This window comes from Panthera pardus, unplaced genomic scaffold (assembly GCF_024362965.1).
Source record: "Panthera pardus isolate Hobbes unplaced genomic scaffold, ASM2436296v1 HiC_scaffold_1, whole genome shotgun sequence".
Lineage (NCBI taxonomy): Eukaryota > Metazoa > Chordata > Mammalia > Carnivora > Felidae > Panthera > Panthera pardus.
Genome location: NW_026526654.1, coordinates 49442844 through 49467462, shown reverse-complemented (window position 1 = coordinate 49467462; position 24619 = coordinate 49442844). Strand labels below are relative to the sequence as shown.

The window sequence follows — 24619 nt, the reverse complement described above, 5'->3', positions numbered from 1 at the left end:
CTGGCTAGGAAGGAAAGGGATGAAAAGAAATAGTAATAGAGGGAGAGACTTTACATGTGCTTGTTGGGCAGAACTCTGAAAAACCTAAAGGATTAGGATTAGACAGACCTGAGGCAGAGTCCAGGGAGGTAGGAAGATCCTAGAGGGTGATAAACATACCACACATCTAGGCACTATGGGCCAGAGATAGCCAAGTGCAAACTTTGCCCATCAGTGGCATGAAGAAAATGGCAGTAATCCTGAAGGAGCCAGGAGGACTGGGGCGAAGGCAGTATCATTTGAGACCCATGTGGACACATAAGACAATGGGCATCTCAGTAGACATGTAAGTGGGTGGATGTCCCAGGGACCAGAATATTTCAACTTTTTTCAGCATGATGTAGAGCCTGTGAAATTGAGGGGGAAAGAAAAGTAAAGTCTCTGCCACACTAGTGAAATGTGGGCTTGAATTTTTTTTCAATGTGAGAAAAAAAGAAAGTTGTATGTCCATAACATCTAAATTATTGGCATGAGTCATATCTGATAAATAAAGATTATTGTAGATTTTACACAATATTATTTACAAAAACCATAAACTATAGAGTAATTTACAAACCTTATTTTTGGCACTGTACGTAAAGACCTTCATACTTTCTTCACCTTTTTCAAAATTCATGAGCTTCATATAATATAAAATTTATGATGCCAACAAACCCAAAGTATAAAATTGGAAGGAAAAAATATTGTACTTCGTGTGTGTGTTTAGAAGCAAGACTCTATATTAAAGCCCAATGTTTCCAAAAATTTCCCCCATAAGATACCATTTCCATTAACTTCTTTTAAAATATATAATGAAAAAAGTTACTTTTTACTACTAATCTTTAAAGATTTATTTTTATTGAGAAGCTTAATATTTGGGGAAAAAAAGGTATCCATACAGATTTGATACTTAATAATCTACAGATAATACCTACATTCATGATTTATATGAAGATAGCATGGTTACTACAAAATCTTAGCTCTTCAAGAATTATCACACCACAGACAGAAAATCCCACTGAAGACAAAAAATACAGTTTAGATCTAAATAGCAAGATTATTACTATTGAAGATTAGTGCTTCAATTATTCTATACCTCACTTCACAAATTCCTCAAAGTTAATTACAAAATGCGACTACAGAATTTTCAGATAATATATCATAATACTATCCTAATAAGAATTACCATTTAGTTATGAATCTCTTAATATTTCTAGGCTATTCTAATTAATTCTGTTCTAGACATTTACAAAGGAAGTTAATATTTTAAGTCCCATTAAATATCAAAAGCATAGTTGGCCTCCAGGGGCCCTCAGGGCTCCTCCTTTCCCTATCTGCCTATTTTCTTCTTTTCTAAAGATAAATAAGGATGCTGTCTCCACCAAGGAGCACTGTTCAGTTTAACACATTTTATTGACTATGATTCTCCCAGGTGGAGTCACTTTGTTGAGTTGAATGTTGCAGTGTGCAAGGGTGCATCATCCCTTGGCTTTCTTTTTCCATGTGACTGGATTGGTAAAAACTCTGGGGGCCTCTTCAAGCTTAAAAGGGACTTATTTGGAGGGGGGGTGCTTTAGAATCTCTTCTGCCTTCTCCCATTTGGCAGCTCACTTAATGCTATTGCCCTGGTCTAAGGAGTCATTGGGTGAGTAGCTACACATTTTGGATAAAGTTCTGGCCTAAGGCACCTTAGGTTAACCATATTTCTGTATGCCTTTTTTCCCCCTTTACTTCTGTAAAAACAAACAAAACAAACAAACAAATGAAAAATCTTTGGTGAATTGTATAGACAAGGCATAAAAGTATCTGCTCTAAATGGAGTCTTAGTTTCAGCTCAGGCCTGAAGATAAGAGAATCCAACCATTCCCATATCCAGAAGAGGAAGCCAAGAACCAGTTTTGGTACTCTTAGCTTAATGCCAATAAGAAATGTTTCAAAACTGGGAAAGGGAAGTTGGAAACCAGGAAATCAGCTTAGAAAGAGCTATCCTACCTATGTGACCATTTCATACAAGTCCAGGAAAGGATAATTCAGTGCAACCACTTCGATTCAGTGGTACTTTAGAGACTAATCAAAACCAAGAAATCTAAGGCAGACAGTGGGCCAGTCTACCAAATGCTGTATAATGAGAAGTTGCCTCTTTGCATATGGCCTGCCCCTCTGGGTATGTGAAGTAAAAAGATGCACTTATGTTTTACTTATAGGTGAACATATATAATATGAAAGATTAAAAACCAGAGCTGGTGTGTAATTCACTTAGGTCTTCCTAAGTGGGAGTAGGGAGAAACTGTAGCAGAAAGAAGATGCGAAGGTAACTACACAGGCCAAAGAGAAGAAAGACATCAGAGAGACATGGAGAAATGGATGCACAGCTTGGGAGGGGGCAGGTAATACATACAAAAGATCCCCACCACCACCCTGGAAACAGAGTCCATTTAAAATACTAGAAGTCAGAGACCACCAACACCAGGACTAGTTATGAAGGCCTTTTTGTGCTTTTTGGCCTCTCCTCGGTATTCCACTTCAACCATAGAACTGCCAGAGGCACATTAATGTCTACAGCTGGAGAAGAGAAGTAGCTAGCAAATTAGGGAAAACTCACCCCATCCCCATCTCTCACCATAGGCGAGCAGTTTGATGCAGGTTCAAGATGAGTTTGAAAACAGTTTTACTTAAATTGAATAGAAATCATGGTCATTACTCTGGACTGGACATAATTATTAAATCAGACTTTTAACTTTTTAATAGAGGTGAGCTAGTCAGTGATGCTTTCTAATAACAGTAAATAGCATCACCAAAATGGTACAGCACTTGCCAAAATTTCCTCCAAAGACAAAGAAAGAAGGAACTTCAAGGGGCTTACTCTGAAGGGGCAGTGATTTCTAAGGTGGGGTATGGATCTGTGGAGAATAAAGCCATTTGCCAATTCCATCCCACTCTTTCTACTTGTTCAATACATTGTTTAAAAACATACCCAAAAATTGAAACACACAAAAAAAGTAAAACCCCAAAATCATTATCACCCTCTTCACACTTGTTTTAATCAATCACTATTGTATCGTTTAAAAAAACAAAAGCCTTTGGAAAACAGCATTCCACAGAACAAGAAGCACAGTAGACTTTAAATATTTTGAATACAACAACAATAAAGCCAGCAGAAAACAACCGAATGTCCGTGTACTTCCTTCCCCCAATCACTGTTAAAACTCGAGCGCACACAACAGCAAGCCAGAACTCCAAGCAGTCAGAATTGGCAAGGGGACTCACCAGAGTTGGGGTCGGAGTTGCCATCTGCTTCGGTCCTCTTGTCCGGAGAGGCCTGGTCGTAGAACTCGTCCTGTGGCTGAACCAGAGGAAGAGGGTGTGAGATCAGGGTTCCACTACCCACCGGCTCGTGGTCGCCTAGACCACTGTCACTGCAGCTTTCCTGGGAGCCGTCGGGGAGGTGAAACGTAACGCGGCGCTGCGACTACAAAGAAGACCACAGGACACGCCAATTAACACTCCTCTCAGGTAAAATGGGTGCAGCGGAACACAACAGCAAAACAACTTTCAACAGATGACACAATGTAAACGAAAACATAAAACTGGGAACAAAGCTAGGAACAAACTCTATCATTTGCTATTTGCTACGTGATGTCCAACTTGCAAAACACAAGAAGGAATTTCGGTCTTGTTTAATTTAAGAACAAAAAAACTAAGGGCAAATTGTCAAAATGATAGCAAGAAAGACAAATATATATATGTAAATATATATATTAATATGTAAAATATTAATATACTAATATCTGAAATGTAGTTCTCGTACAGAAAGAAAAAAGCTGCTATTTTTAATTTTACTTTTTTATATATTATACTCTCATGTGAATTTAACCCTTTATAGAAAACCAATAATACAAGGATTTTCTGTTTCAATATGCCCATAACTAATCAGTATCCTTTTGTGATAAACACAGTATTAAGGACAATGACCAGGCCACCCATTATAAAACAAAAACAAAAACAAAAACAAAAATTAAAAAAAACTTGAAATAAGCAGAAATATGAAAATATTTGTTCCATAGATCTGAATAAAATACATACATAATGTGACATTCCATTTCTTTTGAGTGAACAGGCATTTTGTTTACCTAATGATTTTAAGGTAGTTTTTGCAATGAAGTCATTATTGCCCACTGGCTCAGATATTACCACCAGTCATTGGCTATAGAACATTCCAGCAGAAAGATGTTTGGAATATTATTTTGGCATCTGTTTGTACAATGTCACTGTCAGAAGTGACCTAAAATATGTAGATGGCTACTTCAATAAATTTTAATGTTTTAATAAAATAAAAGTGTGCATTTCAGCACAGATTGTTGCTTAGTACTCTTGGTAAATATTCTTTTAGCTGATGTAATCCACAAGATATGGGAATACTTACAGCAGTGTGGGGTGGAGATTTATGACTTTTGGAATTATATGAGAGTAGTAAATTTGTGCTGTATGTCTGAGTGCACTTAATTTTCATTCTGCTCTAACAGCCAAAAGACCTTTCAATATCATGTCACATGTGACCACTCTTACTCATATTTAATAAAACTATGATTATATAAATAATAAAGTATATAAAATATAAATGTATAATGTATAATCACTTTATAATACCTAAAACTTGAGTGTTTTTCCAGAAGATGATTTATAGATTGTATCCGTTTCAAAGAAAAAAGAATGCAATTAGACACAAAATGCTATAGATATACTGCTACTCTATAAATGCATTTTTATAGACAACAATAGAACATAGTCTATTTCCTATGAGTCACTGGTTCAAATCCAGCTCAGAGTCATAATGGAGAAGAGCTGATACCCCTTTATTGCTGTTCAATGACCTGTGTGAAATGATTTGATAGTTCAGTACATTTTTAATGAACTGATGCCGACATCACATAAACTATACTCATAAATGGTACTAATTGAGTCTATTGTAGCACATTCACCTTCATGCACAACTATCTCGGTACCATCAAACCCCCCCCAACAGATTTTGAAATGTGCCTAGGTGAATGCTACATGAAAATACCAGTCAAACTTGAATCTTAATATCTGAGATGTATTTCTTCTTGTATAGAAAGAAAAATGTGGCTATTTTTAATTTTTTTAATTTATTACACTGTTTCCTCTCTCGTGCGAAATTAACCCTTTAGAGAAAACCAATACAAGGATTTTCTGTTTCTGTTTCAATATGCCCTTAACTGATCAATATCCTTTTGTGATAAATACAGTATTAAGGACAATGACCAGGCTGCCCATTATACATGACTCTCAAACATATCTTTTTAAAGTGATTGGCCTAACAAGTACAAACCACCAAAAAATAATAATAATAAAATTAAATAAATAAATAAATAAATAAAGTGGCCTACTAAAATGTCTGTAGTTTCAGTGATTAAAGTATCTTTGGTACTATCTCTGGATGAATACTTCTTACTTATAACTCAGCTAAATGTAAAACAAGTCAAATATCAGAGAAAGACAATGAGACACATTCTTCAGTCTTTATAAGGCATTTCCAGGCCTTATAAGCCATTATAAAGTATATGTTTCACAGAAGAAAAATGGAAATTTTCCATCTATGATATTCTAAGCATAATAATACTACTTTAATTACTATATTTTTTTCTCCTAAGAAATGTCCAAATCGGCAACACCAGTAATACCTGAACCCAGCAGTTCTCACAGTACTATAATTTCACTGAGAATTAGAAGAAAACTATTTCAAATATACCTCACATATATTATATTATGATATTTCTTTACCACTTTATAAGTGAGAATAAGCAAAGTTAGAAATCTAGCATAATTTATTTGTAATGACAGTGTAAATTAGAGTGATATAATGCTTAAACTACTGTGGCTTATGGAAATATTTCCTAATTAATTTGACTAAAGGATGTTTAAGTCTTAATTGGAAAAGTGTGCACAATTTATCAGTCTAATGGGAAGTGGGGGTGGTAATGCATGCGGACTAAGAACTGGAACACAGATATTATGGTACGAAGCAAATTGATCAAGCAAATCTATCTTTAATTTATCATCATAATGATTGATGCAGGTACAACAATGTCTGAAATTTCAAGGTAGATATAAGGAAAGGATCTGAATAGACCGAAATGAAGGAAAACAAGGATTCATGAAGTGTTAAGAATTAGGAGTTGTAGGTGTCATCAAGGACTCAACAATACTTGCTCAGCTGTTGCACAACAGGACCAGGTGAAGAAGCCAGAACCAGACCTCTTGGCCAGGAGTCCTTGCTCTGCAGAGAATGGCCCAAGGCAAGTGACTTTACCTCTTTGAATGAGTTCCTGGCTTTGTAAAATGGAGAAAATAGTGCCAAGAAGTCTTGCTGGTTTATAAAACTTGACACATAGTAGGTACTCAATAAAAAGTAGTTATCATTCTTGAAATTTAGAGCTGCATATTCTCTTTTAACGCCCAGGGCCAAGCTGTTTGAAAGATGTGATTCCTTCACCACTGGAGGAAAAAAAAAAAAGTATTGTCCTTTTGTAGGGGAACTGCCTGCACCCCATAACCTTGGCATGCCTCCTAAATTGTACATCATGGCAGCTCAGAGCCTTTCTGAGGGGAAGCTGTTTTCATGGAAGCCATAGACGAAGACCAACAGTTAATTTTTTTTTTTAATGTTTATTTATCTTTGAGAGAGAGACAGAGCATGAGCAGGGGAGGGGCAGAGACAGAGGGAGACACAGAATCCGAACCAGGCTTCCAGGCTCTGAGCTGCCAGCACAGAGCCCAATGCAGGGCTTAAACCCACGAACCGTGAGATCATGAGATCATGACCCCAGCCAAAGTCGGACGCTCAACCGACTGAGCCACCCAGGCGCCCCAAAGACCAACAGTTTAGAATACATGGTTTCTCCTTTAAAAAAGTGAAGGTTTTCCCCATTATCCTTTCAAGAAACCTATAATTGTTGCACATTCAAAAAAGAGGAAGAGGATAAGCTATTACTTACTGCCTCTGGGAATTCTGCTTCTGGGTTATCCCCATGGAAATATACCCAATTTGCGTTATAAATACAGTGAAGCGCTGCCTGACTGAATTGGGACAACATATGTTATCATGAGACTACTTCAGATTTTCCAAAGCCTTTGCACTCTTGTTTTCCTAAAATCTAGCTCCTATCCATTCCGTTTTCTCCCATGGTAAACATTATTATTATTATTGGCTATGTCTTGTTAACGGTTTGAATGTCACATTTGTTTATCTGATGTATCACTAACAAGTTAGCTCTAGGTCCCTGGCTGCCCTGAGAAAGAATAAGATGGGAACCAGTAACTACTAAAGCTGCTTCATGTTATTTTATCTCAGAGCTGCCGATATGAATTCTAACCATGTGAAACTTTCATCAGAAATTCTGTACTCTACACAAGCATAAAGGGCCATGCATACAAATAAAGGTTCAGGATGCTGCAAGTCAGAAGAGGCCACACTGGTTTAATTTAAGAAACATCACCAAACACTTTCACTATATTTTTTCGTGTAGATTAGTAGAGAGGAAAGGGAGGGAAAATTCAAGATGCTCAGGTAAGATACACATGTTCCTATATTGGGCACTGTTCTTCAAGAGTTGCTAAAAGAATGAGTCATCTATGAAATCTCAACCATTGCTTGAATGCTTCTCTTGTGCATTTCTTACTGGTACAGAATATTATTCTATTCACCAATGAATGACACATTCAAGTCTACAATCCCAGTCCCATTAACCTACAGGGATTCCTAGGTGCAAAGATTTGGTGGTCAAGTTCATTGTGTCTTTGCATAAAATAGCAAAAAGGTAGAAATGAGCGACATGCCTAATAGGTATTTAATTAATAAATTATGTATCATACAATTGAAAAAGTCACAATACTTAAAATTATACTAATATTTACTGATACTGAAAATATTTGGAATCTATTGTTAAGTGTGAAAAGGAAGTTAGTAAAGATTTTACTTAGTTGAATTACACTTTGTTAATATGTTTTTGTGTGTGCATGTGCATAAGCTAAGATCTGACTATGTGTATACTAAGTATTTAAAGTGGTATTGTCTGGTCATGGAATACGGTATTTTAAAATTTCAATATTTTGGCCACACTAAAATTTGCATGGATGATCTTGGTAATATTACAACATATTCTAATATTTAAGTATTCCTCTTCATCATTTATAGCAATTAGGAAAAAAAGAAAAGGAAAAGTCTAGTAGATAGTAGGTGGGCTTTCTCTTGAGCTAAGGAATGCTAAACAATCTGATTATCTTTGCCCTGCTATTCTAACTTCTTTACTTTCTTTACCTAACATTTTAAATCACTGCAATTAAAAATGCTTGCCTTCTCAAATCACAAAATAACAAGAAGTTGGCACACTAAGCCAAATATTACAAGACAAATAAACAATTTTACCAGTTAATAACTGACACTTAAAATAATTATTCTCTGTAAAATTACACACTAATATTGTTGGAAGTAGGGAAAATGCACTTTAGAATTGTTTAAATATGGTTTCATTTGTGCAGAATTCCTTAAATATCTTTTAAGGAAATATTCCTAACTCTGATTTAGTTCTTTTAACCACATTCAAGAAATGTGAATGCATCATTCATCTATCTAATCTCTAAATAGTATACATATACACACAACCTGCCAGAAATTACTTACGATGAAGTAAAAAACAAAAATAGTATTAAAGTTCAATATGTGAACTTGTATTTGTTTTACCTCAGCATTAAATCCAATGAACATATGCTTTTTATTGATTTGAAATAGTATTTTCCTATATGTCCCCTCTTAAGGTAGCAAAGGAAATCACCCCAAAGAGGATTAAAAGAAAATAAGAGACTAGAAACTGTAGTTTAATACAAATACTTCTAATAATATTAATGGGACACATTTTGACCTTCCTTATTCTTAAGAGAACATGTTTTTTAAAAAATTTTTAATGTTTATTTATTTTTAAGAGAGACACAGAAAGGGAGAGAGCAGGGGAGGGTCAGAGAGAGAGGGAGACACAGAATCTGAGCTATCAGCACAGAGCCTGATACAGGGCTCAAACTCATAAACTGTGAGATCATGACCTGAACCAATGTCAGACACTTAACCAACTAAGCTTCCAGGAGCCCCTTAAGAGAACATATTTTAATTGAGATCTAAAAAAGAACAGTCATGAGTGTAGTCTTAGGTTGCAAGCTCTGAGAAAAGGAATATTTAAATGACTATATGGTCAATGCTGGATGGCTGGTTTGTACAAACACACCCTGAATGCCCCGTTAATCGCTATCTTGAGAATGTACCGATCCAGTCCCCCCTTTATATTTCCATCAAGCAGAACGCGTAGAGAAACAATTCAACATTCAAGGTCAGGGGCCTGGGGTCACCAACCTGGAGTGTCTCCTTTGTAACAGAGAATGTCTGGATGGCAGGTTTCAATCTCTTTGGAACACTGGCCATGCAAGGAAGGAGCAGCTACAGATAATTGTTAGGCTAGTTGCTACATTATAAAAGCTTGCTGCATGTAGATTTTAGCAGGGGATGCTTTGTACAGTCTCCTGCTCCTGGACTCCCTGTGTGTAAGTTCCCCCAATGAACCTACATCTTAATTGCAATCTTTGAGTCTTTTCCTCAGCTTTGCCAGACCATCACCCACCCTTGGCTTAGAGTCCACTAGGGTGCGGCTGCACAATGACAGAAGAGCACATTTTCAGCTGAAACTACTGATTCAATTCAACAGCAAATTCCTCAATAGCTTCTTGCCATCTAAAAATCAATGCACCTGCATCCTCTTAATAAAATCCAGAATTGAGCAAAACTCATGGTAAATTAGAAAGTAAGGTAAATGGGACCCAAAAAGCAATCTGTGGTTATAAATTTAATTTGCTACTACTCAATACTTGCAGGCTCAACTAAGGAAAACCATTATTAATACACACATGTTCTTCTTCATTCATGTTTGAAAGATGAGGTCCAAAGTGGTAGAACAAGAAAACATTTCTGATATTAGTTAAAATTTAAATTTAAAAAAAGATTTCTGGATATATAGCTTATGAAAATTATTAGTAATTGTGAGTAAACTGAACCCATTATCAAAAACAAGGAATAGTTTTGAAGGACAAAATCATAAGGAACTTTTTTGACTGGTGATAAGTGAAATGTTTGGAGTACAGAATTATTTTATAATGAGTCATTTTATTATTTGAAACTGACAAATTGAGTCATTCTCCTCTCCTATTTATTGGGAATACATATGTTAAAATGGTTCGGCTAAGGTACACTTTATTTACTTATTTTAGCTGGAAATTATTTAGGGATTTTCTATTTTAACGTTACATTTTTTTTTCAGATGAGGAAATAAAGTGACTGTCTATGTGAGTTACAATGAAAATCAGACCCTTGTTTTCTGATTTCAACATGAAGCACTACTCATTCATTCATCTAGCTATTTAATAAATATTGTTGAGCACATACTATATGCTAAACACCATTCTAGCTGCTAAGAATAAAATGGTGGACAATACAAAAACTATATCCCACAACTTCTTAAAAAGTCAATTTCGTTAAGCTAGTGTCTACCAGTTCTGAGGATGTGTTTGGCCAGCAGCTTTTAAAATGTCATTTCCTTCTAATTCTTGCAAACTCTGCAGACCTAGGCAAGGTCAGTGCACAAATGTGAGACCTTCACTAATTAACAATAACCTAGAGAGAAAAAAGAAGGAAGGGGAGTGCATTATGAGTTTATGCCAAAACAATCCCTAGTCTGTTACCATCCTTGGATTGGAATTCATTGCCAATTTGTGAAAGCAAAAAATAAAAGGACTAAAAGAGTAATAAGACTGTTAGAGAACACTATTCTTGATTCAAATGTAGAATCATTTTTAACTTTGCACATCCTTGAACAATTTTTTTCATCTCCAGGTAGATACAGAAATGTTAACAACCTCAAATAAGAATTGATGAAATCAAATCCATCAAGTTTTTCTGAGGAACATATACACTTCACATTTTATGAGCTTATAATGAATATTTACTAGATGAAAATGATTTACCCAGAATTGAACCAGGAAATCCAAAGAGGATGTAGTAGCAATGAAGCATCATTGTCCATCTTCCAAAAGTGATTTCCCATGAGAAAAGTTCTCTGTCTTTCCAGCAAGAAATTTACAGTAAGTTCTGCCTTATTTTAAAAGTAACAAAATAAGGGGTGCTTAGTCAGTTTAAACATCCAACTCTTGATTTTGGCTCAGGTCATGACCTTGCAGTTCATGAGTTCGAGCCCTGCATCCGGCTCTGCAGGGACAGTGCAGAGCCTGCTTGGGTTCTCTCTCTCCCTCTCTCCCTGCCCCTATCTCTCTCTCTCTCTCTCTCTCTCTCTCTCTCTCTCTCTCTCTCCCTCTCCCTCTCCCTCTCCCTCTCCCTCTCCCTCTCTCTCAAAATAAATAAATATAAACTTAAAAAAACCCACAACCCTTTATTTAAAAAAGTAACAAAATGAAACATAACTAAAGTAACCTTCAGTCTTTCCTTCTTTCCTCTTTCATTGTTTACATCTTAGAATATTTGGAGACAAATGGGAACTCTCTCTCTCTCTCTCTCTCTCTCTCTCTCTCCCTCTCCCTCTCCCTCTCCCTCTCCCTCTCCCTCTCTCTCAAAATAAATAAATATAAACTTAAAAAAACCCACAACCCTTTATTTAAAAAAGTAACAAAATGAAACATAACTAAAGTAACCTTCAGTCTTTCCTTCTTTCCTCTTTCATTGTTTACATCTTAGAATATTTGGAGACAAATGGGAAGGTTCAGTTTATGTTTGAGAAAGCTGTGTAACAACTTCACTGACCATAGATGATGGATGTAAAGGTGCCAGCAACTTTAAAATGATTTTTTGTTTTGATTCTTAGTGCTGTTGTGTTATACAAAAAAAGGAGTAGGGTGTGGAAGATAACTGGCCACATAAAGCTGAGTAGCATTTTCCACGGATTTGAAGAGTGTTCATCCATACCCATTGGCTACCTGCAGCTAAGGACTGCTGCATTTTAGGATAGATCTGTCAAATTATTTTTGAACCTCACTACTCAACTGTATGTTTAGTTTGGGGAACTTGTGTCAACATGTGTGGGAAACACACATTAACTTAAACTTAGCCTGCTGACTTAGTTTGTAGGCTTACTGTGAAACGGCCCTCAAAGTAAGGACCTATGTATTCTTGTGCTTTGTACATGAAGTGCATTGTATACCTCTTAGCACCTATGGCTGAAAGACTCATATTAATAACGTGTGGCGAAATTTTTAATATAGTTTTGTTTTTATTTCCTTTGATCTCAGTATGATTTGTGAGAAAGTTAGGTCGCATTTCTCTTCATGTGCAAAAACAATTGATAGCTTTAAGAATAAAAGTAAATTCTTTGTACTCTTTTTGGGAGTAACCTTGGTGCTTGAATTTAAATATTAGAAAAAACAAACAAACACAAAGCAGGAGTCTCCTCCCTGCCTCAAAAGGGTTTGAATCAACTTTCCCCTTTGGTTTGCTGACACGACCCCACCCTTAAGTTTTCTCTGGGGTCTCAGGCAAGCAGAGAGGATTCAGCATTGTGAATGTTGTTGGTTAGTTTGCTTCTTATATTCTTATTTAGTTCCTGCTATCAGAAACAACCTCAACCTATTTCTCACAGTTAAATGTTGCCCAGTAGGAATGCAGCACTTTATCTGAGCATACAAAATATAAAATGACTACATTAAACAGGAGGAGCTGCTCCTGAATCTGCAAGCAGAATTTCTGCATCTATAAATTATACGTACAGAAATAGGGAAGAAACGACTCAGCAAGAGTCCTTTCCAATTTAGTCTTCGAGTACAAACAAATGCATGTGACAAAGTAAGTTACCCTCATCATATTTACAAAATCAGCATACATAATAGTTATAGCAATTTAATTAGAAATTACACGAAGTCATCACTGCTATTAAGTAAAAATATAAAACCCATTGACATAGTGTTGGTCTTTTACAAAATGTGAGTCTTCCTCTGAATAACAAGAAATCACTAAAAACTAATGTGTCAAATATATAAGTACTGATATCAGAAATAGAGTTTGGCTCAGTGTCTGGAATTCAAGAATTCATCTCAGGTCATTTTAGCAGAATTGACAAGAGAGATAATGGGCATCTCTCTAGCATATCTCTTAATAACTCTCAACACAAAACAGGACTTGTAAAACCAAAGTAGGCCCTATTTTCTTTAAGTCAGTAGTATCTTTTAGGAGGTAGCGCCAATTTTATAATTAACCTCAGACCATGGGCATTTAACTCATAAGAGTTTAAGCATGCACCCACACCCATACACTTGTCCCCCCCCCCACACACACACACAAACATATACAAACACGTACATACACACTTTAAACTTCCCTTATAGGGGCCCCTGGGTGGCTCAGTCGGTTAAGCGTCCGACTTCAGCTCAGGTCACGATCTCACGGTCCGTGAGTTTGAGCCCCGCACCGGGCCCTGGGCTGATGGCTCAGAGCCTGGAGCCTGTTTCCGATTCTGTGTCTCCCTCTCTCTCTGCCCCTCCCCCGTTCATGCTCTGTCTCTCTCTGTCCCAAAAATAAATAAATGTTAAAAAAAAAAATAAACTTCCCTTATATATTGCTGAACAGGCACAAAATCATAATTACCTAGGAGGAATAAAAACTAGTAATTTGTGGCTTTAGAGGACAGATCATGTTATTCTATGTTAGAGAATGAAACACAAATAGAGGGGTGGAAGAAATTACCTTTATATCACAGTTTGATTTTGTTTATTTAATTTTTTGGTCCTATTTTTGAAGTATAAGGAGGAATGTTAAAACTCTTTAGAAGCAGTGGAGTAAAAAGTTATTTGAAGTAGTCCTAACACATGTAACAGATATCTATCATTGGCAGCCCCTGGCTTATAATTAATTCTCAGCCATCAATCATATCTCCCTGAGCAAAAAAAAGAAAGGAAAATGGCAATGGGAATAATACTCCAAGAAGAGCATCCTCTTTATTGTCTATGATTTACATGATTCAAATATGGAGATGGTCTTATAATAATCAGTATAGGAGCCACCCCAACAGTCAGTCATGACAAAGAAAATGATCCCCATAGAAAAGTTAATGGCAGGGGGCTGAGTTGCATGGAGAAGATGGATAGTGGGACACAGTCCACAAAACTTAGGTAAATATCCAAGTTACACTAATATGAAAATGTGTATAGGGGCACAGAACATGACGATGATGCTATTAACCAACTACTGAATTTGCTCTTCTAGGCTTTCCTATAAACATGACATGACTTTTCTAAAATGAGAAAAGTTTCTCCAGAGTGGGGAAGCCAAAAGCAGTGCAGATAAGGAAGAGGTTGTCTTTGGCAATATAGATCACACACACACACAAAATCAAGCATCCTTGGATTTTCGACTGAAATCTTGGAATCACTGGTAAATCATCTAACAGGTGACATATTGATAGATATATCAACCTATGATGAATTAACTGCATTAACTATCAAATTTTTAAAAATTGCTAAGAACCTAATTTATTCTTTGTAATTGTATTATGAAAAACACTCCCATTGTGAAAGACAAGCATTTTTTAACTTTGCCTTTTTTTAGTTCTCTCAAAGGAAGTCAATGAAAATACTGCTTACTGTTGAAAATTTTGATTCGGAATGTGTGATAGCCAAGTCATATCTTTTTCAGAGTAAGTTAGGAAGAAAATGAGGGTACTTTTAAGAATATAGATACAACAGGGGCACCGGGGTGGTTCAGTCAGTTAAGCATCCAACTCTTGATTTTGGCTCAGGTCATGATCTCATGGTTTGTGAGTTCTAGCCCCCCATCTGGCTCTGAGCTGACAGTGTAGAGCCTGCTTGGGATTCTCTCTCACTCTCTGTCCTTCCCCTGCCTGTACATGCTCTCTCTCTCCTTCTCTCTCCCCTCCACCCCCTCAAAATAAATAAATAAACTTAAAAAATACAGATAAAACATAGCTATAAATTTCTGTGTGTATATTTATACATGCACAAACACATACAAAAGTTATGCACAAACTCCACCACAGACAGATGTCTTAGAACATACACTTTTCCTATTCTTAGACAAGGAAATTGTTAATTATACCTGAGATCTGTACTTTACTAATTTTAAAAATGAAATCCAAACTTTGTTAATTGAATCTAATTTGTTAACTGAATCCATCTAGACAAATTCTGATACCATAAATTCCATTCTAGAAAGTCTCTTTGTGATTATATTTAGTGCCATATAATATATAGTCTTGCCTGGTGACAAAAATTACTTGTTTAGCAATGATATTTCATTTAGGGTAGAAGTCATCATAGAAGATTGTGATTATTAGATGAGGAAAAACATTTTTTAATAAACAAAAAAATGTATAAAGCATCTATTTAATTATTTAAAAGAAGAGGTACTTAATCATCTAAATACTGCAATGATACCACAATAATTTAAACATTTGGAGTTTGTGGTTTTGAGTTGTTATGACAGCATGACATTATATTGTACAGTCTCAAGGTGCCAGCTCTGAATTTTGTGATCTGATTTTACTCTCTGAAACAACTAAAAGCCATCTGTATTGGTGAACAATAGCATTTTAAGAAGGAGTGATTGCAAAATGATATGGCATATTTTCTTCAATGGCTTCAAAACTCTTTGAGGACCATCATGAAAGAGGAGTGTCAAAATATTTTGAGAAATTACAATTTTAAGTGTAGGCACAAAATAGGGCAAATTTGAAGGACAGTACTCATCTAAGTGCATAATTTCTGTTCCCTGAGATAAAGATCAGTCTTAACTTTATTCTCAGCTAATGTACAGGAATGTTCTCTTTGGATCATAAATTTATAAAGTATAGTGAAGGAGGTATGATATGAAAGAATGAGATGAATGTGATGGCATCCATAGGGGTTTTGAATTACAGAATAAGTCTTCAAAACAAGTTTGTTACCTATGTACAGAGCAGTAACATTTAGATACGGAAATCATGTCAAAATATTTTTGAGAGAATTAATAAGCATTATTCTGTAGCATGTAAAACAGTGATGTCCTGATAAGCTGGAGGAAAATGTTTTAAGCTTCTATTGCTTTGAAAAATGTCATACGTAACTACCTCCTCTACTCTGCAAGAATCAGAGCCTTATAATGATCTTAAGAAAACAGAGAAACTAACCCAGTTGGAATAAACAGAAGTAAGACTTTGTATCACTTTTCTCCTGGGTAGAGAGGTCTTTGTTGTGAAGTCAAATTGGCTGGACTGTATTTAAAAAACATATCCATTTATTATTGCAGACAGTCGCTGTCATTTTGAGCCTGATATCTGAAACAAAAATCACTCCTACATCTCAGTGATAATCGCACTTGCCCTGTGGCTCTTAGTCTTTCCTTTGAAAACATTACGGAGTCACCAATCTCAGTTATTTGTTCACTGGGGATAATTTGTTTTCCCTGAATACAAATATAAAATTCAAACATATGTCAAGAACTTCTGTATGTCAAAAGCTTCTGTAGATTTAGGTAGCATCTATAAAATAATGTGCTGTACTCAGAAAAAGGTGGTTACTTTTGAAGAGGCAAAACTCTCAAATATGTTCCAAATGTGAATACACCAATCCAGAAGGTAAAGATCCAAAAACCTGAACATTATTTTTTTGAAGAGAAGACAGTAAACACCTGTAAGTCCACTTGACCCTAAGATCCAACATGTGTGTACAGAAATACCTTCTAAGTTTTTTCTGGGGCAGAGAGGAAGACAGTTTCAGAATGAAACTTCACAAAATTTTCCCATCGGGGTAATTTACTATATAATACAATTTAGCCTGTGCACTAAAAATTTAAGAACAGTGAGGCAGCCTGAAATTTGAAAAGAAAAATATTAAATCTCCTAAAGCTTATACTTCGGACTTTGAAATTTAGGAATATATTAGCCTATTTACAAAATGTTATAAATGATACATAAATTGCTAGTCTAGAATATTGTTTTCAAAGGAATATTGTAGTCAGCAATTATTTATATGTGTGTTTAAATGGGGGGAGTACAATCAAATATTTGAAAGAAAATGTTCTTTTCTAGGATATATTTAAACAGATTAGAATACAAAGAGGCAACACATAAACTATGGACTTTAGTTAATAATAACACATTAATATTGTCCATCAGCTGGAACAGGTGTACCAAATTAATGCAGGATGTTAATAGAAGAAACTGTTCAGGAAGAAAGTATATGTGGGAAGTCTATTCTTTGTGTACAGTATTTTGATAAACCTAAACCTGCCCTAAAAATGGTCAATATAAGGGAAAAAAAAGAATTAGACAGGGAGAGGGGTAGGCAAAGATTTATATAGTGAAAGTTAAGGAAATGTCAGGTCACTTTCAAGGAATTTAAATAATATCACTGTTCTATATTATGTTGAATATTAATTCTAGTGTGTGTGTGTGTGTGTGTGTGTGTGTGTGTGTGTGGGTGCACGCACATGTGTGTGTTGGAGATCCAAATACTCATGTATCATTATATTTAGCCCTGTTCGGTGTTTTTAAGTCATAAGGGAGGATTATAATTCACATAATTATATGCATTTAAAAATATTTCTATATGCACATAAGTTTTATTGTTGTCTAAAACTATCCTTTGTTCCTTTAAAAATATTTGAAACAGTATACACTTTTAAAGGTACTCCATTAAAAAGACATTTTAATTCATATTTTACAATGATATAAACCAATCTTGACACTTCTAAGAACGTATTTCAGAGTTAACTTCATGAAGATGAAATGAAATGTTCCTCATATCAGAAAATAATTCTGATCTAGTCCATGTCCCTGCGTGACAGATGAAAGAAGATAGATGATGGTATTTGGGGAATTAAGGAATTACCTATCCTGGAATAGATCATAGAGCTTAGAGTCTATAGAAGGAATTTTATCTTAGGTTTCACAGACTGACAAAATACATACAGAATGCAACTCAGAGATCCTGTTTGATCACTAACTTTTCATAGATATGAAAATCCAGCAGATTTTTATCAGACCTGCAGTTTGGGTGATAACTGATTAAACATGGCACCTAACCAATTTTAGCTCCTGGGAAACTCAGCTGGAAAAAAGTTCTTTCAGTGCAAGGGCATGATCACTTGACTTACCATACACATGTAATCTCTCCTAAGGTCTGTAGGTAACATTATTAGACCAAAAATTACAATTATCACGTTTCTGGCGAAAGAAGGAATTAAAAATTCACAACTTGAGATTTAAAGTTGTTTTAGCAACATGTGTTAAATATATTCTAAATATATAATGGTACTCTGATACAGCTTCCATTGTTTCTCTCAGGATTTATTTAGATGACTGAAATAAATTTGCAGCTTATTATCCGAAATTATGGTTAAAATTATACATGAAGAAATTATGACCAATCAGAACTACAGTGGAAATTCCTGAAAGGGAGGAACCATATCTTCTTTGATTTGACATATCTAGTGCCGCGTATAGCCTTTAACACCTGAAAGGCACTCAAAATATGTATATATAATAGTCTACATAATCACGAAGATTTCTTTTCTTTAACAACAATGTCAAGACAAAATAACTGTCTTGACTGGGTTTTCCTTTAAAGATGAAAAAAAAAGTACTTATCTGTTGAAAAAATACTAAAAATTTATGAGTTGACAGATGGATAGAAAGAGAAGGAGATAAGCTCTGCATTTCTTTTAATAACTAAAAAAGCATACATGAAGGTGAGTGAAATGGACTCTATATAAGTGCTCATTGCCTCAATGGATTTTTCCACCATTTTAATTCTGAAAGCCATCCAAAAAGTTGTATTCCTTCCTACAATGTCTTCTTCTCTGGTAACTACAAGGGACTCTGCCATGGATGACCCCTTGGGTCATGAGAGAAAATACAGAATCACAGCCTGAATTGCAACAATAAAAACCATTGGGTCAAAACTGATGACCCAATGAGTAACCCCCTGACAAATGATGCTCAGTTTCTTGATCATATGTTAAAAAGAAGAAGAAGAAGAAGAAGAAGAAGAAAAGGTGGTACAAAACAGCTGTACAGAGTAAGTAATAGAAAAGAGGCCTTCAAGGGACATCTGGGTGGCTCAGTCAGTTAAGCATCTGACTTTGGCTCAGGTCATGATCTTGTGGTTCAGGAGTTCGAGCCCTACATCAGGCTCTGCACTGATAGATAGAGTCTGCTTGGGATTCTCTTTCTTTCTCTCTCTCTCTCTCTCTCTCTCTCTCTGCCTGTCCCCCTAGCTCTCCCTCTCTCTCTCAAAATGAATAAACTTTATAAAAAAAAGAGGCCTTCAAGCATCTCCTTATTCTCACAAACAGAAAACATTTAAAATATTAGGTCTGTTTAATAAAATTCTAAATCTTAAAGAATACATTCAATGCTGAGAAATGTTGTAATAAGACAATGTTGGCTAGAATTTTTTTCATGCAATCTTCTTAATGTGTCTTCTCTTTATGTAGTCAATCCATTAAAAATATTCAGTTTGTGTTTTAAAAATTCCAATGCAAGAAAATATAAGCCACTCTGACCATATAATGATTTATGAAGGAAATACATATTTATGATAAACATAATTAAATAATGCTCAGAAACAATATAAAATCCTTACAAAAAACATTAAAATTTATTTATTACACAAATCTTTTACTTAGGTAAATAATTTGTTACAATGGCAATTGGTAGATACATTTTGATGCAGAAAGACTAATGACCTTCGCTGGAGTCAACAAATATCCTAGAATATATTTACTCCCAATAGAGTTTAATTTCATATTACGATGATTAATCAGAGTGAATGACTTTATTTTCTGCTGCTTTAACTACAAGAAATGATCTCTTCTGTTTTTATCCTATTATAAGGATCGTTACAAAAATGGGAAACAATTAACACCGGGTTTAATGCCTGAGTGCTATAGAGCTGAAGTAATTGCACTCAAGGTCTGCTAACTTTTTAATCAGGCATTTGGTTGCAAGCTGCTCGCAATTGATTCTGAGAGAACTAACACTATCTAAGGAGGAAAGCAGGTGTGCCAGAAAAGCAGGCATGTTGGCAAAACAAATGAAAGATTTTAAAAGGAAAAGGAAAAAAATGCAAAACCAAAGCAAAATGCCTGTCAGCAGGCCATTTACTTGGCTCAGACTGTTACTGAATAAAGCCAGTTGTGCACACAGGCATGTTGGTGGAAGCCCCACTGGCCTACTGCTATCAAAGTGTAATACTAACGCTTAGCAATGAGGAGCCCTGTCCATCCCAATATTAGTGAGTTCAGTTAATTAACAGAGAAGGTTTGAAATTTCCATATTCAGTAGAGTTGAGACACCATCAGAGGTTTCTGGAATTACATTCTAATTAGAAAAGTTCCCTCTTCTTTGCATTCAGGCTACTCTTTGAAAAACAAATTTGGTTAGGTACTTTGTTCTCTCTTAAAAGACAAAAAAAATCTACAATTTCCTCCAAAAGCTAATGACATTTTTCTTTTTCTTTTTTAATAAGTGTCACTCTCCAACTGTGAAAGTGACTCCTTCTAGGCATGTGGCACACATTTAAAGGTGCATGCATTGCTTAAGAACGCTTAAGGGTGGGGGATATTTCAAAAATGCCCTCCTCCTCCACAGTCCCTTGAAAAGGGAACTTCCAAGAGTTAATGCTCCTGTGCTTTCCACTAATAGGAGAATAATCTGACAAGAAGTAGACAAATATTTATAAAATTCCAAGTTAGAAATTTCTCAGAATGTTTAGGTACGCTGCAGGTCTCCCTTTACACAGACAGAGGAAAACAAATGACAGATTTGGCCATTTACCTGGTGAATTCTCAGAAGGTTGCCACTGCTTTCTTGAGTGCCCACAAGAAAGCAAGAGCATTTGAACATTTGCCCCAGAAGAGCAAATCAGAGTAGAGGGAATAAGAAAAAGAAAACAGCAGAAAGGAGCTTCTGAAAGCAACATCCTGTGTGCATTTTAATTACGTGTGTGTGCCTGGGCCACCAGGCAATCTACATTAGAATCTGTTAGGATGTCTCAGTATGTAGAGGTAAATGGATCTAAAACACGATAACCATTTATATGAGTTTCCACTCTAACTCCACTTAACTTATGGAAGACTCCGCCCATTTGTGTGGATCACTTAACTTCCCAAGAGCTCTTCCTTATTCTCTTCTTCTGTAAACAGTTCTCAATGGGTCACCACAGCATCTGCTGCTTCTAGGTGAAGGGCTAATACAAATGTAAGAAAGTCATCTGGCACCAATCCATCTGCACATAAAGTTCCTTAATCATATGGGACCCTCACATGGGTATCAACCCTAGCAGTTCAGGAAGTAGAAGGAGAATAAAGAGACTAGTGGACAAGGATAGCTCAGATGTCACCAAAATGGTTTTTGTGAGATTAACAACTATGCACTTTCTAATTCCAAATGTGACTTTAAACAAAATTTTCATTCTCTGTGCAGAATTTTATAGCAATTGGATATCCAGTATTGAAGCAATCTTTTGGAATCCAGTAGATCTGAATGGGGGGTGTATTTCATTCCAATAATTCATGGAAAGATATTCCCACAATACTCCTCCTGACAGTCGAGTAAGGAAAGGCATCCCAAAGTCCTGGGCTCATTTCTGAGTGCCAAGTGCCATCACTTACATGGATTAGCTGTCCATCAAGTTGTCTGTTATAAGCCTAATGTTAGTCTTCAAGTGTCTCCACATCAAAGAAATCTATCAGGGGCGCCTGGGTGGCTTGGTCGGTTAAGCATCTGACTTCAGCTCAGGTCATGATCTCACAGTTCATGAGTTCAAGCCCCACATCGGGCTCTGTGCTGACAGCTCGGAGCCTGGAGCCTACTTCGGATTCTGTGTCTCCCTCTCTCTCTGCTCCTCCCGCACTTACACTCTCACTCTCTCTCAAAAATAAGTAAATATTAAAAAAAAATTAAAAAGATATCTATCAGGAAGACTTTGTCTTTGCTAGACTTTGATATTTTGTGTTGAGCGGTTTGAGTTTTCTCAAGTTGTTTATAACAATCAAATTTATTTTCGGAAAAACATTATTGGATGAGTTGGTTGAATGATGTCAATATCATTAATTATATTTAACTTTTTCTGCTTAAAAAATAATTAATACAATAAGAAACACTATTAAGTTAAGTTGTATTTAATTTTTGAGTATTTCTTATATCTATTCTAATTTCCTAAGTAGAAATAAGATAAATTTATTTTAGCTTATGAGATACCTATAGTTTTTAAAGATTGCTTATTCATTTGTTCCAGTCCATTGCTTAAACTACCAAATAAGCAATTCTTAAGGGTAATGTTTCGTCATGAACTTTTACTGGTTAATTTACTTTTTATTTCCATGTCCTTTCCTCAATACACACATGAATGTATACACGTATAGTTATCAGTTTTATCTTTTCTCTATATCCATTAACAAGAGTTATCTTAAAATTTAAAACACCACCACCATTACGTCTCATGAGCACAATTTAAACACCCATTTCTTAAAATGCATACATGCATTCTAGATTCAAGATGTGTCACATAATCAATGTGCTAAGAAGGTATCATACTGTAATTTGTCAGCATTATTTTCTTAATGGTACATAAAACAATGATACTCTGTACTTTGCAATCTATGCCTTCTCAGAACTGATGAAATACTATCTTAATAGCCAGGAGAGGAAAAAAAATGGAACTGACATTTTTTAACATTTATTACTTTCTGGTTACTAAACTAGGTACTTTATACTAATGATTATATTCAACAAACTGACTTATAAACTAGTATCCTCTTTTTGCAGAGCAAGAAATAGACTTAAAGAGGTCCAGTAATAACTTGCCCCAGGTAATATTTTTAAGTGCAGTTATCAGGGTCAAATCCCTTGCCTGTTATTTGCATGTACTGTCTCCATTGCATAAACAAAACAAACATAACAAAAACAAAGGGAAAACCTAAATTATCTCCAATGACAGGACAAGTAACTAAAATATTTAAAGTGATAAAAATAGAAAATAACCAATGCAATGATAAATTGACTAATTTTCCACTAGTTTATACGTACCATGAAGACAGGGTCATGTTTGTTTTACTGTCAAATATATCCCTAGTCTTACAAGCTGTGTTCAGTGTGTACTGACTCACAGAATTTCAGTCTCCAGTGAAGGCTGATTTTGTGCATTCGCCATTTATCCAAAAGGAGGTCTAACACCATCAGAGTCATCAGACTCCATTATAAGTCTCTCATCCTTGGGAGGACCCATGTTCCAAGTAATTCCAGAATGATTTATGGAAAAATAACTATGCTAAAGCAGATGTTGAAACATTTGAAACCAGATGCAGTTTAAGGTGGTTTATCCCTCCATTTAGGGTACATGTTTTGTGTGTTTGACAGAAGAAGCAAAGAAAAGAGTGTTTGCCTATTCTTTAGCAGGTTTTAATTTTCTTCTCCAAATTGAAATCACATACATCCTGCTGCATTTTCCTGGAGTGACTTTTTAAACATTTATTTGCAATTTGTTTCTTTCCCCTGCTCCCTCTACACCCTCCCTTCCTGGCTCAGGTATCTTCTGTATCTATTCTTCTCTTGTTCTCAACTCCACTCATGGAATTATTAAAAATGTGACCTCACTGCCTGAGAAGGGATAAATATTTAAATCTTTCCAATATTCAGAGACATATAAGTGCCTAAAGTCTCTTTCTTTCCTTCTTTCTCTCCACCTTTTTCTGTGAGTTGAAAATGCTAACACACCATTGTACACTTGAGCAAATCATAGCTTGTTGGGGTTAGGGATATGGAAGAACGCTGGAGGAACAGAAATTTTCCAGCCTGGTAAGTGTTCCTTGGAAAAGCGGGATTATTTATCTTATTTTAAATGCATTTAGCAATAGCTTCGTTCACCCAGAGAAACAAGAGCAATCCTAGTTACTTGCACTACAGAGTTGAGGTCTTTATTTTTCCACCCTTGTCTACATTGGGTTTGCTTTTTTTGTTGTTTTTATTATTCTTACTAATTCATCATTTGATTGTCTGAGCAACAGGCTATGTTGAGACAAGGTGGCCTGAGATTATGAAAGAAGTGTGTTCCAATATTGATCACTGATTATTATTATAATGACCTATGTACTCAAATATCTGATTTCAGTGTCCAATAAATTTACATGTAAAACTTTTTTGAAGCAAAACAAACAAATTTGGGAGGGGAGTTGAAGTTTTTCTTTAATATTTAATTTCTAGGGGTTCCTGTGTGACTCAGTCAGCTAAGCATCCTACTTCAGATCAGGTCATGATCTCACAGGTCATGAGACAAGCCCCATGTCAGGCTCTGTGCTGACAGCTGGAGCCTGGAGCCTGCTTCAGATTCTGTGTCTCCCTCTCTCTCTGCCCCTCCCCTGTTCGTGCTCTGTCTCTCTCTCTTAAAAAAATAAACATTAAAAAATTAAAAGAAATATTCTATTTCTAACTGCAGTGGTAGTTTTAAGGTTACACAATGCAAATTATTTTCGTGATGTTTTTTAGAAATA

The 24619-nt window shown here is 35.6% G+C and overlaps 1 protein-coding gene across 11 annotated transcripts in view; it reads right to left on the bottom strand.

Moving 5' to 3' along the window:
- The window catches only part of PCDH9 (protocadherin 9), a 919043-nt gene that overhangs the window by 311145 nt on the left and 583279 nt on the right, over nucleotides 1-24619 (bottom strand). For 6 of the 11 annotated variants that reach the window (XM_019415589.2, XM_019415579.2, XM_019415580.2 and 3 more), the window contains one exon: nucleotides 3286-3487. In XM_019415589.2, coding sequence (XP_019271134.1) covers nucleotides 3286-3487 — 202 coding nt within the window. The remainder of the gene's footprint in view (nucleotides 1-3285; nucleotides 3488-24619) is intronic. The other 5 variants (XM_019415582.2, XM_019415583.2, XM_019415584.2 and 2 more) reach the window with 1 other exon arrangement.